Here is a 17,791-nt window from a genome sequence, read left to right on the forward strand (position 1 = left end):
TTTTTTACCTTTCACATGTGCTTTGAGTGATCGGGGATAGAGCTGGATCACAGGGTGAGTCGAGAAGAAAATTCAAAGCGGTAACTCGGAGCAGATTAAAAGCTCAAGGGCAAAACTATCGCAATGAGCATCCAAAACAAACCGGCGTCGGCTTTCTTTCTTTCGCTTTGCAATTTAAGGCATGAAATTGAAAAGGTATCAATGCAACCTCATGCTGGAAAGGAAAAAAAATAAAAGGCAACAAGTGCCCCCTAATTTCCAGAGAGCACGGCATGCCTTGATGTTGCGTGTCTAGAGCGTGTGTTTACGGCTTCTTTCCCGATGGCCGCCGTGCTCCGTTGTGGAAAATCTTGTAAAATATGCCCAGACCGTTACAGGCTGTTAGTGCGGCGGTGGTAGCGAGCGAGACAGTGTTCAGGTAGGCGAATCTCTGCTGTGTGTGTGTTCTTTTTACAGCAGGACTTAGAACCAAAAGTGGTATATGCCATATGGTAAAATGGATTTTGCCATGTGGCATTTTTTGCCTTGTTGCATAATGGATTTTGCCATGTGGCATTTTTTTTTTTTTTTTTTTTTTTGCCATATGGCATTTTTTAGCCATGGGGCAAAATGGATTTTGCCATGTGGTATTTTTTGCCATGTGGCATTTTTTTGCCCTGTGGCAAAATTGATTTTGCTATGTGGCAAAATTGATTTTGCCATGTGGCATCTTTTTTTTTTTTTTTGCTAAGTGGCAAAATTGATTTTTCCATGTGGCGTTTTTTGCTATGTGGCATTTTTTTGCCATGAGGCAAAATAGATTTTGCCATTTTGCTTTTTTTGCCATGTGGCAAAAACAATTTTGCCATGTGGTATTTCTTTTGCCATTCGGCAAAGTTGATTTTGCCATGTGGCATTTTTTTGCAATGTGACATTTTTTTGCCATGTGGCAAAATGTGGCATTTTTTTGCCATGTGGCAAAATAAATTTTGCCAAGTGGCATTTTTTTCACATGTGGCAAAATGGATTTTGCTGAGTGGGATTTTTTTTTTGCCATGTGGCAAAATTGATTTTGCCGAGCGGCATTTCTTTTGCCATGTGGAAAAATTTATTTTGCCATGTGGCATTTTTTTGTCATGTGGCTTTTTTTTTTTTTTTTTTTTTTGCCATGTGGCAAAATTGATTTTGCCATGTGGCATTTTTTTGCCATGTGGTAAAATCAAATTTGCCATGTGGCAATTTTTCTTTGCCTCATGTGGGATTTTTTTTTTTTTTGCCATGTGGCAAAATGGATTTTGCCATGTGTTTTTTTTTTTTTTTTTTTTTTTTTTTGCCTCGTGGCATTTTTGTGCTATGTGGCAAAATCAATTTTGCCATGTGGCATTTTTTTTGCCATGTGGCAAAATTGATTTTGCTATGTGGTATTATTTTTGCAATGTGGCAAAATCTGTTTTGCCATGTGGCAAAATTGATTTTTCCATGTGGCATTTTTTTTTTTTTTTTTTTTTGCCATGTAGCATTTTTTGCCATATGGCATTTTTTGCCATGTAGCAAAATGGAAATTTGCCATGTACCATTTTTTTAATGCCATATGGCAAAAAAATGCCACATGGCAAAATCCATTTTGCCACATGGCAAAATCCATTTTGCCACATGGCAAATACCAATTTTGGTTCTCGTTGTTTCTTTTATTTGGGCATAGTTTTTGATTGCTTTAACCCTTTATAGGACACTCATTTAAATACTACAACATTTTTAAAAAGTCACTCTGAAGTGGGAAAAAAAAAATTGGGGCCCCTAACAAAGTTTATTTGTGTTTTTATTCATTTCAAGTTCAACATATCAACAGGAAGTGACCTGGAAATTAACAGGAAGTTACCTGGGAATTCCCTAACGTCAACAGGCAGTGAGCCAGAAACATAATGCCCCAAAATTAACAGAGATGATTAAAGAGAAGAAGAAGAAAAAACCAACTGATGGTAGCTTTTGCATTACATAAACAATAGATTTTTGGGAATAATTGAATACAATTTCAAGGACGGGCTATTAGAATTTAGCTTGTAAAAAGTGAAGAAGACTACATGCCGACTTTTTTTTTTTAGCAGAAAAGTTACATTTTCTCTCAGAAAAGGACCGTTGAAATAATGGGCAGACGAATAAGTTGGACTGCAGGATTCATTTCAAAGCCTGGAGTGAAGCTTCTTTACATGTCAAAAAAAAATGCGCTGGAACATCCATCCCTTGCTGTCTTTTTTATATTTCCACCACCTGCTGCGAATTCCATTCCACCGGCGCGGCGCACGTGTTCACCTGTTCATGTCATTTCACGGCATCCCTTTTGAAGAATTTGCAGCACCTGTAAATTTCCCCGCGAGCTGTATATCTGCTCACCTTTGAACGGCCAAAAAGACACCCGCCATTTTCAGCCCCCGAGCCACTTCCCTTGATCAGCGGTAGTAAACAGGCAAACTTTTGCAATTCTCTACAAAACTTTGTTTGACGCTTTTTTGGGGGGGACTTACTTCTCTGAGTGGATGAAGTGAGCCTGACAAATATATTCTGTATCATCTGAACCTACACTGTAAAAAACATTCTATAGAATTTACTCCATAAAATTGAGGTAACTATTTAAACTCAGTTTAATGGTGTAAAGTTTAGCCAATTTTCCTTAGTAACTTGAAACTGCAGTTTCTAGAGAAATGACTATGGGGCTTTGGTCAGGTATACAGATCTTAGCCCCGCCCAGGTTGATTTGGGGACATTTTGGACTCAATATAAGGTCACTTACTGTTGATATGGGGACATTTCCAATTGGTATCAGGTCACTTCCTGTTGATTTGGGGACATATCCTGTTGGTATCAGGTCACTTTCAGTTTATTTGGGGACTTTTAGGGGACATGTCCTGTTAATATGAGGTCACTTTTTGTTGATTTGGGGGACATGTCCTATTGATATCAGTTCACTTCCTATTAATTTGGGGACATTTCCGGGCTGTTGGTATCAGGTCACTTTCAGTTTATTTGGGGACTTTTAGGGGACATGTCCTGTTGATTTGGTGACTTTTAGGGGACATGTCCTGTTAATATGAGGTCACTTTTGTTGATTTGGGGGACATGTCCTAGTGATATCAGTTCACTTCCTATTAATTTGGAGACATTTCCGGGGACATGTCCTGTTGGTATCAGGTCACATTCGGTTTTTGGTGACTTTTAGGGGACATGTCCTGTTAATATGAGGTCAATTCCTTTTAATTTTGGGACATTTTGGGGATATGTCCTGTTGATATCAAGTCAATTCCTGTTGATTTTGGGAAATTTCAGGGACACGTCCTGGTAATATCAGGTCATGGGGACATTTCCTGTTGATATCAGGTCACTGCCTGTTGATTTGGGGACCTTTGGGGGACATGTCCTGTTGACCTGGTGACTTTTAGAGGACATGTCCTGTTAATATGAGGTCAATTCCTTTTAATTTCGGGACATTTTGGGGATATGTCCTGTTGATATCAAGTCAATTCCTGTTGATTTGGGGGAATTTCAGGGACACGTCCTGGTAATATCAGGTCATGGGGACATGTCCTGTTGGTATCAGGTCACATTCCGTTTTTGGGGACTTTTAGGGGACATGTCCTGTTGATTTGGTGACTTTTAGGGGACATGTCCTGTTAATATGAAGTCACTTCTTGTTGATTTGGGGACCTTTGGGGGACATGTCCTATTGATATCAGGTCACTTCCTATTAAGATGGGGACATTTCCTGGGACATGTCCTGTTGGTATCAGGTCACTTTCGGTTTATTTGGGGCTTTTAGGGGACATGTCCTGTTGATTTGGTGACTTTTAGGGGACATGTCCTGTTAATATGAGGTCACTTCTTGTTGATTTAGGGACATTTGGGGGACATGTCCTATTGATATCAGGTCACTTCCTATTCATTTGGGGACGTTTCCGGGGACATGTCCTGTTGGTATCAGGTCACTTTCAGTTAATATGGTAACTTTTGGGGGACGTGTCCTGATGACCTGGTGACTTTTAGAGGACATGTCCTGTTAATATGAGGTCAATTCCTTTTAATTTTGGGACATTTTGGGGATATGTCCTGTTGATATCAAGTCAATTCCTGTTGATTTGGGGAAATTTCAGGGACACGTCCTGGTAATATCAGGTCATGGGGACATTTCCTGTTGATATCAGGTCACTGCCTGTTGATTTGCGGACATTTCGGGAACACTTCCTGTTGATTTCAGGACATTTCGGGGACATTTCCTGTTGCTATCAGGTCACTTTCAGCTTATTTAGGGACTTTTGGAGGACACGTCCTGTTAATATGAGGTCACTTGTTGATTTAGGGACATTTGGGGGACACGTCTTGTTAATATGATATAATTGTATATGTATATGGTATAATTGATATAATAATATAATTGTTAATATGAGGTCACTTCTTGTTGATTTGGGGACATTTGGGGGGGATGCTATTGATATCAGGCCACTCCCTGTTGATTTGGGGACATTCTGATGATGAGTCCCCAGAAAACGGGAGGTATGTGAATTATGCCAAGTCTGAAGATGAGTCCCCAGAAAGTGGGGACATCTATAAATTGTATTACTGCCCCTCACAAAATATGTGCGTGCAACACTCGTACTACAATTGGATGTCAATATGTCCTGTTGATATCAAGTGAATTTCTGTTGATTTGGGGGCATTTCAGGGACATGTCCTGGTAATATCAGGTCACTTCCTGTTGATATGGGGACATTTCCTGTTGATATCAGGTTGATATCTGTTGATATCACCTGTTGATTTGCGGAAATTTCGGGAACACTTCCTGTTGATTTGAGGACATTTCGGGGACATTTCCTGTTGCCATAAGGTCACTTTCGGCTTATTTGGGGACTTTTGGGGGACACGTCCTCTTAATATGAGGTCACTTGTTGATTTAGGGACATTTGGGGGACACGTGTTGTTAATATGAGGTCACTTATTGTTGATTTGGGGACATTTTGGGGGGATCCTAGTGATATCAGGCCACTCCCTGTTGACTTGGGGACATCGTGGGGACATGTCCTATTGATATCAGGTCACTTGCGATTAATTTGGGGACATTTTGGGGACATGTCCTGTTGATATCAGGTCACCTCCTGTTGATTTGGGGAACATGTCGTGGTAATATTAGGTCAATTCCTGTTGATTTTGGGACATTTCGGGGACACTTCCTATTGATTTGGGACCATGTCCTATTGATATAAGGTCACCTCCTGTTTATTTTGGGACATTTGGGGGGGGACATGTTCTGGTAATATCAGGTCACTTCCTGTTGATTTGGGGACATTTCCTGTTGATATAAGGTCACTTCCTGTTGATTTGGGGACATTTCGGGAACACATCCTGTTAATTTGAGGACATTTTGGGGACATGTGCTGTTGATATCAGGTCACTTTCGGTTTATTTGGGAACTTTTCGGTGACCCGTCCTGTTAATATGAGGTCACTTGTTGATTTGGGGACATTTGGGGGACATATACTATTGATATAAGGACACTTCCTGTTGAATTGGGGACATTTTGGGGACATGTCCAATTGACATCAGGCCACTCCCTGTTGATTTGGGGACATTTGGGGGACATGTCCTATCGATATCCGGTCACTTCCTGTGTATTTAGGAACATTTGGGGAACACGTCCTGCTGATATCAGGTCACATCCTGTTGTTTGAGGACATTTCTGGGACACGTCTTGCTGATATCAGTTCACTTCCTGTTGATTTAGGGACATTTAGGGGACATGTCCTACTGATATCAGGTCACTTTTTGTTGATTTGAGGACATTTCTGGGACACGTCCTGCTGATATCAGGCCAATGCCATGAAAGTGGGGACATCTATAAATTGTATTACTGCCCCTCACAAAATACAGTGCCTTGCAAAAGTATTCGGCCCCCTTGAATCTTGCAACCTTTCGCCACATTTCAGGCTTCAAACATAAAGATATGAAATTTAATTTTTTTTGTCAAGAATCAACAACAAGTGGGACACAATCGTGAAGTGGAACAACATTTATTGGATAATTTCAACTTTTTTAACAAATAAAAAACTGAAAAGTGGGGCGTGCAATATTTACTTATTTACTTTCAGTGCAGCAAACTCACTCCAGAAGTTCAGTGAGGATCTCTGAATGATCCAGTGTTGTCCTAAATGACCGATGATGATAAATAGAATCCACCTGTGTGTAATCAAGTCTCCGTATAAATGCACCTGCTCTGTGATAGTCTCAGGGTTCTGTTTAAAGTGCAGAGAGCATTATGAAAACCAAGGAACACACCAGGCAGGTCCGAGATACTGTATACAAAAAGATTTCCCAAGCTTTAAACATCTCAAGGAGCACTGTGCAAGCCATCATATTGAAATGGAAGGAGCATCAGACCACTGAAAATCTACCAAAACCCGGCCGTCCTTCCAAACTTTCTTCTCAAACAAGGAGAAAACTGATCAGAGATGCAGCCAAGAGGCCCATGTTCACTCTGGATGAACTGCAGAGATCTACAGCTGAGGTGGGAGAGTCTGTCCATAGGACAACAATCAGCCGTACACTGCACAAATCTGGCCTTTATGGAAGAGTGGCAAGAAGAAAGCCATTTCTCAAAGATATCCATAAAAAGTCTCGTTTAAAGTTTGCCACAAGCCACCTGGGAGACACACCAAACATGTGGAAGAAGGTGCTCTGGTCAGATGAAACCAAAATTGAACTTTTTGGCCACAATGCAAAACGATATGTTTGGCGTAAAAGCAACACAGCTCATCACCCTGAACACACCATCCCCACTGTCAAACATGGTGGTGGCAGCATCATGGTTTGGGCCTGCTTTTCTTCAGCAGGGACAGGGAAGATGGTTAAAATTGACGGGAAGATGGATGCAGCCAAATACAGGAACATTCTGGAAGAAAACCTGTTGGTAGACCTGAGACTGGGACGGAGATTTATCTTCCAACAGGACAATGATCCAAAACATAAAGCCAAATCTACAATGGAATGGTTCAAAAATAAACGTATCCAGGTGTTAGAATGGCCAAGTCAAAGTCCAGACCTGAATCCAGTGGAGAATCTGTGGAAAGAGCTGAAGACTGCTGTTCACAAACACTCTCCATCCAACCTCACTGAGCTCGAGCTGTTTTGCAAGGAAGAATGGGCAAGAATGTCAGTCTCTCGATGTGCAAAACTGATAGAAACATACCCCAAGCGACTTGCAGCTGTAATTGGAGCAAAAGGTGGCGCTACAAAGTATTAACGCAAGGGGGCCGAATAATATTGCACGCCCCATCTTTCAGTTTTTTATTTGTTAAAAAAGTTGAAATTATCCAATAAATTTTGTTCCACTTCACGATTGTGTCCCACTTGTTGTTGATTCTTGACAAAAAATTAAAATTTTATATCTTTATGTTTGAAGCCTGAAATGTGGCGAAAGGTTGCAAGGTTCAAGGGGGCCGAATACTTTTGCAAGGCACTGCATGTGCGTGCAACACTCGTTCTACAATTGGATGTCGAACGGGGATTGCAAAATATTATCCCGTGGACCGCAATTGGTCCCTGGACCACAAGTTTGAGAGAGAGAGAGTAAAAATCATAATCCGTGCATGAAATGGTTAAACACACCCAAGCTAAAGAGCGCGTAGACCCGCCAGCATCCATGACGGAACAAAGGACCTCCCCCTCGAGCTTCTGGGAAACATTAAGCAGGGCGGATCAGTTACGCGTGTTGATGTGTGCGCACGTGTTTGTGTGCGACTGCGTGCTCGCGTGAGTCTCTGTCGCTGAGTCAAAACGCTGACCTCGGGCTATTTGCTCCACTGGGTTTTGTTGTGGCGTGGGAGACACGTGTCTGGTTCCACCCACTTTCTTGTCCTCAAGTCCCCATTTGGGATGGATGGAACGCTGGTTGCGAGTGTTTTCAGAATAGTTTTCACTCGTAGAAGACATACATTTAGCAGCTGTTTTGCTCACATTTAGAAGAATAGACAATATAACTGAAAGGTGATGTATCGCGATACTTTGTAGTCCAAACGGTTATCGATATGCTCTCACCAAGGATCGATATATTGTTTTAAAAAGGTGTCACTGTTAAAAAAAGAAGAGGAACCAACAGGTTGCTACTATTAGAATAGAATAGTGTCTACCTTAGCTCAGTGGTTAGCATTGACGGCGCTAGACATCCAATTCATTTTGACTAGGGTTTTTCCGATCATGTTTTTTTGCTCCCGATCCGATCCCGATCGTTTTAGTTTGAGTATCTGCCGATCCCGATATTTCCCGATCCGATTGCTTTTTTTTTTTTGCTCCCGATTCAATTCCAATCATTCCCGATAATTTTTCCCGATCATATACATTTTGGCAATGCATTAAGAAAAAAAATGAATAAAACTCGGACGAATATATACATTCAACATACAGTACATAAGTACTGTATTTGTTTATTATGACAATAAATCCTCAAGATGGCATTTACATTATTAACATTCTTTCTGTGAGAGGGATCCACGGATAGAAAGACTTGAAGGATAAATGTGACTTTGTATATTGTGACTAAATATTGCCATCTAGTGTATTTGTTGAGATTTCAGTAAATGGTACTGCAGCCATTTAACTTCTGCCCAAATGCATGGTGGGAAGTGCAACCATGACTGTGCGTAGGGGCACCAGTTGATATATCTTCTCTGCGTTGGGAAAGAACATAGGGTGTTAAGAAAATGATCAACTACTACCTTTCTTCCCCACATTGCCTCCCACATTAATTTTAATTGCTGAGAGAGGTATTGTAAGGCTTTAGCCACATAAAAAATGGCTCCAAAGGCTGTCAAAATTCTCTCTACTCATGATACGCTGCCTTTTAGCGCTATCTATAGGTAAAACGGCGTCTTTATAGATTGAACGCGACAATGTGTGAGTTGGTCGTGCAGCACATACGTTAATTATTTAACGTGATTAATTTTTAAAAAATTAATTACCGCCGTTAACGCAATAAATTTGATAGACCTACTTTAAGCCAAACCTACTCTGGATGAGTGTAAGACATTTTGTCTGTAACGTTAAATACAATTAGAAGCCGATTTAAATTTTTTTTAAAAAATATATATATATATATATATTAAAAAAGGCATGTCCGATATTTTTTTGCCGATTCCGATAATTTGAAAATGACGTGATCGGACCCGATCGACATCTTTAATTTTGACTGAATTGGACGTCTTGCACCGTCAATGGCACGGAAACCAAAGCATGTCTTTTGGGCATTTACAGATCAGTTCCTGTTCACTTTTAGGGCATTAACAGGTGACTTCCCGTCCATTTAGAGACATTCTTAAATCACTTCCTGTTCAGTAACCCAAAATCAACAGGAAGTGACCTGTAAATTTCCCCCCAAATCAGCAGGAAGTGACTCAAAAATGCCACAAAATCAACAGGAGACGACATGAAACGCCCCCAAAATAACAGGAAGTGACCTGTAAATGCCCGACAAAAGAACTTTCTTGAGTCACTCCCTTTTCAGTAACCCCAAATCAACAGGAAATGACCTGGAAATGCCAAGAAATCAACAATAAGTGACCCGTAAATGGCCCAAAGGGAAAATAAAGTGACCAAAAATCATCAGGAAATGATCCAAAATGTATGGAAAGTGCCACTGAGATACCCCAAAATGTCCAGGAAGCGAACCATAAATACTCATAAATTAAAATGAAGTGACCCAAAATTATCAGCAAGTGACCAATGAACAGGAAGTGGCCCGGAAATGCCCTAAAATCAACAGGAAATGATCCAAACTGTGCACTACTGCACTTGTCTCACTTTCGTGTCCGCAGTTATATCAATTTATTCACCCCCTCCAGGTCAAAATGGATTGGACGTGTAACACCGTCAACTGCAGACAATGAGTTAGCAAGGAAGTGGCGTAAAAAATGCCCCCAAATCAACAGGAAGCAGCCTGAAAATGCCCCCCAAAATTAATACGAACTGATCCAAAATGTACAGGAAGTGACTTGTAAGTACACTAAAATTACATGGAAGTGACCCAAAATGAACTCTGGCTTCATATGACAATTATAGACGTCCAACTGACTGAAACTGAGAGGACTGGCTATGAATGATTATCTTCCAGTGCCATTGACACTCCTTGATTAGGACTGGACATCGAGCCCTCTCAATGGCAGCCAGTGAGTTAACTTATCTGGCCAAAAATAAACTGGTCCGGCCCACATGAGATCTAATTGCCATAAGTGTGGCCCATCCATCCATTATCTATCTCTTAAACCGGGGTCGGGTTGCGGGGCAGAAGCTTTAGCAGGAAAGCCAAGACTTCCCTCTCCCGACCCACTTCAATCAGTTCCTCCGGCGGGATCCCAAGCCATTCCCGGTCTCTCCACTGTGTACTGGGTTGTCCCCCCGGGCCTCCCCTCAGTGTGACATGCCCAGAACCTCTTTCCAGCCCGAGCGATGGGGAAAAAATATTACATTATGCCTTTGTGATGTATGATTGCTTCTGTGACCTAGATTGTAACAACTTCTATTGTTTTTTACCTTGAGTTTCATAGTTAGGAGGGAATCTCATGAGATAACTTGTTTTGCACCATAGTCCCATAGTTAGGAGGGAATCTCACGAGATAACTTGTCTTGATTGTTTCTTACACGCCTGGGTTCCATAGTTAGGAGGGAATCTCACGAGATAACTTGTTTTGCACTCATATTTCCCGTGGGAACGCAACATCTGCTACCGGACGGCGCAACCTGGGAACCACGCAAAGAAAAGCCCCTTTTTCGAGGGGCTGAACCAAAAGTATCTTTATCATTGGACGGGGCCGCACCACCTGGGAGCGGAGACGGCCAACCTCCGCCCCCGTGTGGCGCGTTCCTACAAAAACCGGGCATTTCCTGGCGACCAGTGAAGTCCGCCAGTGGGTCACGTATGGATCGCCTGGCTTTGTTCCTTCGCTGCCTTACCGGAGCGTTGGCTCCCGCTCATTTGTCACGGTAAGCGATTTTCATTGCTAAGGGACACCTGGTTGTGCTGTAACGTAGCGCGGGGATTCTGGGATTGACAAACTCAAATCTAGCGTCATCGTTACCCTTGTTATGCTTGTTCTTGATGTTTGTTGCTTGCTCTTGTGGGATTGTAATCAATAAATCTCATTTATTCTGCATTTTCTAATCAATAAACATTGTCTATTGAGCAAAAGTGTGCCTGTTATTGATTCACCGCGAACCTGGAGATTTCGGAAAACACCGAGCCACCTCAGCTGGGTCCTCTCAACAAGGAGGAGTAGCGGCTCAACCCTGAGTCCTTCCCATATGACCGAGCTTCTCACCCTCGACTAGCGGTGGGCAAAATATTCCATAGTTGTTTTTCGGCGCACCAGATTCTCTGTCGTTCCCTTAACCGGGATTTTCATCGGACCCGCCTGGATTCTCTGCGTCGCGTGCCAGGGAGGGGTACTGTCAGGCCCCGGGCTAGGCAAGTGTGTGGGTTGTCTGTCATCCCATTACAGGACCAGCACCTGACAGGTGGATTGAAGGCAGTTGTCGGCAATGATCAACAACAGCCATAGCTCCACCACTTCACTGGATCGTCTCTTTCAATTCTCTGATCTCGACTACACCTCACGTCTATTGCTACCTTCGCCCAGGCTCTCCACGTCAAGGCCCCTACGGCTCTGTATTGAATAAACTTTTAGACTTCCTAACCACGCCACCTCAAGTGCCTGTTTTAGTGTTCTCTGCTCACGATTATAACACAAAAGGCTGCAGTGGGTGCGGGTTTTTGTTGCAACCCATCTAGAGGACACTTTTTCACCAGTCTGGTGTCTTACAAGTGCAATCAGTTGATTGTAGTCCGGTGCCTCTTGTTCCCCAGGCCCTTCATTGGTTAAACTGCCTAAGATGTTAGAAAAACTAGGACCCTTGAGGACTGATTTCCCCACCCCTACCCTAGACCGTGGCCCGCGAACCAAAATGAGTTTGACACGCCTGATATAAACGCAGCCGATGAGTAGCGGCTCAAACCTGAGTCCTTCATGGAAGACTGAGCTTCTTACCCTTGACCAGGGGTGGGCAAACTATTCCACAAAGGGCTGAAGTGGGTGCGGGTTTTCGTTGCAACCCATCAAGAGGACACTTTTTCACCAGTCTAGTGCCTTACGAGTGCAATCAGCTGATTGTAGTCAGGTGCTTCTTGTTCCCCCGGACCACTCATTGGTTAAACTGCCTGTTCTGGATCAGTTGTTACAAGGACCAGGACCCTTGACGACTGGTTTGGGGACACTTTTTCACCAATCTAGTGTCTCACGAGTGCAATCAGTGGATTGTAGTCAGGTGCTTCTTGTTCCCCCAGACCCCTCATTGGTTAAACTCCCCTTACTGGGTCAGTTGTTACAAGGACCATGACCCTTGAGGACTGGTTTGAGGACACTTTTTCACCAATCAAGTGTCTTACGAGGGCAATCAGTTGATTGTAGTCAGGTGCTTTTTGTTCCCCAGACCCCTCATTGGTTAAACTGCCCTTACTGGATCAGTTGTTACAAGGACCAGGACCCTTGAGGACTGGTTTGAGGACCCTTTTTCACCAATCTAGTGTCTTAGGAGTGCAATCAGTTGATTATAGTCAGGTGCTTCTTGTTGCACCAGGACCCTCATTGGTTAAACTGCCTGTACTGGATCAATTGTAACACAGACCAGGACCCTTGAGGACTGGTTTGAGGACACTTTTTCACCAATCAAGTGTCTTCCGAGTGCAATCAGTTGATTGTAGTCTGGTGCTTCTTGTTCCCCCGGCCCCTCATTGGTTAAACTGCCTGTACTGGATCAGTTGCTACAAAGACCAGGGCCCTTGAGGACTGGTTTGAGGACCCTTTTTCACCAATCTAGTGTCTTAGGAGTGCAATCAGTTGATTATAGTCAGGTGCTTCTTGTTTCCCCAGGACCCTCATTGGTTAAACTGCCTGTACTGGATCAATTGTAACACAGACCAGGACCCTTGAGGACTGGTTTGAGGACACTTTTTCACCAATCAAGTGTCTTTTGAGTGCAATCAGTTGATTGTAGTCAGGTGCTTCTTGTTCCCCCAGCCCCTCATTGGTTAAACTGCCTGTACTGGATCAGTTGCTAAAAGGACAAGGACCCTTGAGGACTGGTTTGAAGACACTTTTTCACCAATCTAGTGTCTCACGAGTGCATTCAGTTGATTATAGTCAGGTGCTTCTTGTTCCCCCAGACCCCTCATTGGTTAAACTGCCCTTACTGGATCAGTTGTTACAAGGACCAGGACCCTTGAGGACTGGTTTGAGGACAATTTTTCAACAATCTGGTGTCTTACGGGTGCCAGGTGCTTCTTGTTTTCCCGGGCCCCTCATTGGTTAAACTGCCTGTACTGGATCAGTTGCTACAAGGACAAGGACCCTTGAGGACTGGTTTGAAGACACTTTTTCACCAATCAAGTGTCATACGAGTGCAATCAGTTGATTGTAGTCAGGTGCTTCTTGTTCCCCCGGCCACTTATTGGATAAACTGCTCTTACTAAATCAGTTGTTACAAGGACCAGGACCCTTGAAGACTGGTTTGAAGACACTTTTTCACTAATCTAGTGTCTTACGAGTGCAATCAGTTGATTATAGTCAGGTTCTTCTTGCTTCCCCAGGCCCCACATTGGTTAAACTGCCTGTACTGGATCAGTTGTTAGAAAGACCAGGACCCTTGAGGACTCGTTTGCCCACCCCTGCCCTAGAATGTGGCCCGCGAACCAAAATGAGTTTGACACACCTGGTGTAAACGCCGCCAACGAGTAGCAAACAATCAGGACTTACCGGTGTTGGGGTTGAGACTGAAGCTTCCGCCCGTGTTCCCAGACTGGATTCTGTAAGTCACCCTGCCGTTCTCTCCTTTATCCGCATCCCTGGCCATGACGTAGAGCGCCACGAAGCCGACGGGCTGGTCCTCCATCACGCTCACCGCCGTCGGCGAGCTGAACACCGGCGGGTTGTCGTTCTCGTCCGTAACGTAAATCCTCGCCGTGACGGAACTCCACTGCCTCGCGTTGTGGTCCAAAGCCGAGTCGGTCGCTTTGACCACCAAGACCAAACTAGGGTCGATCTCGTGGTCCAGTTCTCGATTTAAGGTCAGGACCCCGGTGGAAGGGTCCAGCGTGAGCAGACCGGGTACGTCTGGGAACTGTCGTACGATGGAGTACCTCAGCTCGCTATTGGGGCCACTGCCGTCTTTGTCCGTGGCCTGGAACGTGAAGACGGAAGCGCCCGGTCGTACGCTCTCGGAGATCACGATCGTCACGGGGTCCTCCGGAAACTCCGGTGCGTGGTCATTGCTATCGTTGACGTTAATATCCAAGTAAACCAGCGTGCTGACGGGCGGGTCTCGGGAGAAGTCGTCGACTTCGATCTTAAGCGCGTAGTGCGCATCCTGCTCGTAGTCCAGAGGCTTAGCCAGGTAGACGTCTCCGGTGGAGCGATCCACCACAAAGGTCCCGTCCTTATCGGTGCCCCCGACCACCATGTAGGTCACCTCGCCCTGGGTTTCCACGTCATGAAGGCGCACGGAACCGACCACCGAACCCGGTTCGGCCTCCTCCACGGAGTTGAAAGCGATAGAATGCGAGTTGGTCTTTGAAGACGGTCTGCTCGTGCTGAGAACCTGCAATAAAAACCAGGAGCTTTAGATGAGGAGCCAACGTTCCTCTGACAAAAGCCTAGTGGCAAATTATAATTACACCAAGTACAAAACCAAAAATATGTCATGGACGTTTGGATCGAGTAGAAACAGATCCCATGCACTTGCTGGCCTGTGTTCTCGGCAGGGAAATAAAAGTAGAAACGAGCTATTTTTTTTTTATAGGCATGAATCACAGGCCGCTTATATTAAGTCCATTTTATCTGATACCAGTCAATGCCGGGAAAAAAAGACCGTAAAAGTTACACCAGCAGCTTTCGGTGTTACGCTGTGAAACTCAGTGTCTTCAATTTTATGAGTAATCTTTTGCTTTTTATTGCAAATCCTCAAAATTATATCAAGACTTTGACACCGCCCGTGTGAGATGGTCTAGCTTTAGCAATTTAACATCTTACATCAATTTAACTCAGTGGACTTTTTTGTGTATTTTGTTTTTACCTGTCCTGTCCAGCTGGTGAGACAGAGAGAATAGGAATCTGAGTGTTCATACGGCCTGAACAGTTTTAATTCATATTGCATTATGCTATGCATATTTTTATTTATTTATTTATTTTAATCTAGAAGTAGTTATGTTTTTTATTACTTTTTTAAATTTACGTTTTCTTTTTTGACTTATTAAAAATGGTTTTTATATATTTATTTAAAGTTTTTATTTTATTTATTTATCTAATTCCATTTAGGATTAATTATATTTTTTTATTACCCATGGCTTTTTTTTTTAATTTCACGTTTTTTGTTTTGTTTTGTTTTTTCCAATTATGACAAATTGCTTTAATATATTTATTTAAAGTTTTTATTTTATTTCTTTATTTAGTTTCGTTTTGTATCATATATGTATGTATTTTAATCTCCCATGGCTTTTTTTATTTCACATTTTCTTATTATTTTTTAAAATCAATTATTACAATTTGTTTTAATATATTTATTTAAAGTTTTTATTTTATCTATTTATTTTATTTCATCAAATATATTTTTTTATCACCCATAAGTTTTCTTATTTTTATTTTTTCAATTATTCCAATTTGTTTTAGCATATTTATTTAATTTTTTACATTTAAAAAATAAAAAATATTTTTTCAATTTGATGTATTTATGTATATTTTTATCACCCATTTCCTTTTTTAAATTTACGTTTTGTATTTTTTATTTTTATCTTTCATTTATTACAAATTGTTTTTAAATATCTAAAGTTTTATTTTATTTATTTATTTAATTGAGAATTATTTATATAGTTTTTTTTTTTTTATCACCAATGGCTTTTGCTAAATTTTTTATTTTTTTCAATTATTACAAATTGTTTTAATATGGTAATTTAAAGTTTTTATTTTATTCAGTTATTTCATTTCATTCAGAATTATTTATCTATATTTTTTATATCCCATGGCTTATTTTGTTCTTATTTTTATGTTTTTCAACTATTCCAATTTGTTTTAACATAATCATTTAATTTATTACATTTATTTATTTAATTTCATTTTGAAGTATTTTTTATGACCTTTCGTTTTTTTATTTTTTTTATTTTTTTATTACAAATTATTTTAATATATTTAAAGTTTTTATTTCATTCAGTTATTTAATTTCATTTAGAATTATTTATCCATTATTTTATTACCCATGGCTTTTATTTTTTTTTTTAATTTAAGGTTGTTTTTTTTTTTTTTTCAATTATTCCAATTTGTTTTCATGTTATTATTATTCTCATTATTTCATTATTTTTTTAAAAATTATTATTCATTTAATTTCATTTGGAAGTATTTATATATTTTTTTTTTATCACCCGTGGCTTTTTTTCAATGATTAAAAATTGTTCTAATACATGTATTTAAAGTTTTTATTTTTTTGAACTATTATATTATCACCCATGGCTATTTTTTGATTTATGTTTTCTTATTATTTAAAAACAAATAAATAAATAAAAAATTATTTAAACAATGGAAAAAAAAAAAAAAAAAAAAAAGTGAAAAATAAAAACACAAATTTATGTATATATATTTTTTCATCCCAATTTTCAATGGCTGGAGTTGGATGTCAAACTGGGGGCCACAAAATATTGTTCTGCAAACCGCAATCAGCCCCTGAGCCTCAAGTTTGAGACCTCTGTCCAATACGAGTGCTGTAATAATTCATATTTCGTGCATGAAAGGGTTAATCTTCCTTTTCTGACGACTGCCCATTTGTCCAAATTCCTTGAGAGTTTGTCTAAAAAGTCCTAAAAATTTGCCAAAAATGGACTTTTCAGTCATCACGTCCACCCACATTCAAGTCACTTGTGAAACTAATGTTTGGGCTGCTATAAATCACTTGTAGCTATAATATGTTATACATGAAAATGTATAATCATAAAAGCTAGCAGTAATTTACATTAGAACTATTGCATCATAGAGGAAGCGCACCGCAGTAAGTAAGCCTCGACGATACGACAAGCTATAAATTGCTTCCACATTAGATGGAAAAAGTGAGTCGTTCCAGCGACGGACGTCGAGCGACTTGGAACGTAATGGCCAAAAGATGATTAAAGGGCGTAAAATAAACGCATCGGCAGGCAAGAACAACACACCGCTGTATCATCTGATTATTAAATAATTATGTCTTTAAATCTTAGGGGAAAAAGTCAGCGATAAATTTGTTTATCTGGCAACTCCGTTTTCCTGGAACCGATACGTTCCTTCCTCGGTGTCGGTTTTCTTCTCTGGTTTACGAGTTAACTCATTGGCTGCCAGGCCTCCCACTTCAAATGGATTGGACGTCTATTAGTGATAAATATCAGATGTGTGCAAAAATTTCACATGCGTGTTTGTGGGGTCCCGCAGATGTGGCAACCACACACGTGATGTTTAGTCTGGCCGGGTTCCAACTCGGGTTCTGACCTGGACGGCGAGGGAGCAGGAGGCGCTGCGAGGCGGAAGTCCTCGATCGCTAGCCGTCACCGTCAAGGCGTACTCGGGGCGCTCCGAGTGGCTGAGGGGCGACGAGGAGTGCAGTTCGCCCGTGTTGGGGTTCAGGAAGAAGCGCTCGGCCCTCGGACCTGTAAAAACCCAAAAGTTTAGCGTTTCACTCTGTGAGTTTTTCTCTCAAAATTTCTTGAAGAAGTCCATTT

At 41.4% G+C, this 17,791-nt stretch overlaps 1 protein-coding gene across 1 annotated transcript in view; it reads right to left on the reverse strand.

Moving 5' to 3' along the window:
- The window catches only part of LOC130917917 (protocadherin-16-like), a 231,571-nt gene that overhangs the window by 36,815 nt on the left and 176,965 nt on the right, over positions 1–17,791 (reverse strand). The window contains exons 9-10 of the mRNA XM_057839694.1: positions 17,562–17,719; positions 13,818–14,658 (exon numbers count right to left, since the gene is read on the reverse strand). Coding sequence (XP_057695677.1) covers positions 13,818–14,658; positions 17,562–17,719 — 999 coding nt within the window. The remainder of the gene's footprint in view (positions 1–13,817; positions 14,659–17,561; positions 17,720–17,791) is intronic.

Source organism: Corythoichthys intestinalis, chromosome 6 (genome assembly GCF_030265065.1).
Source record: "Corythoichthys intestinalis isolate RoL2023-P3 chromosome 6, ASM3026506v1, whole genome shotgun sequence".
Classification (NCBI taxonomy): domain Eukaryota; kingdom Metazoa; phylum Chordata; class Actinopteri; order Syngnathiformes; family Syngnathidae; genus Corythoichthys; species Corythoichthys intestinalis.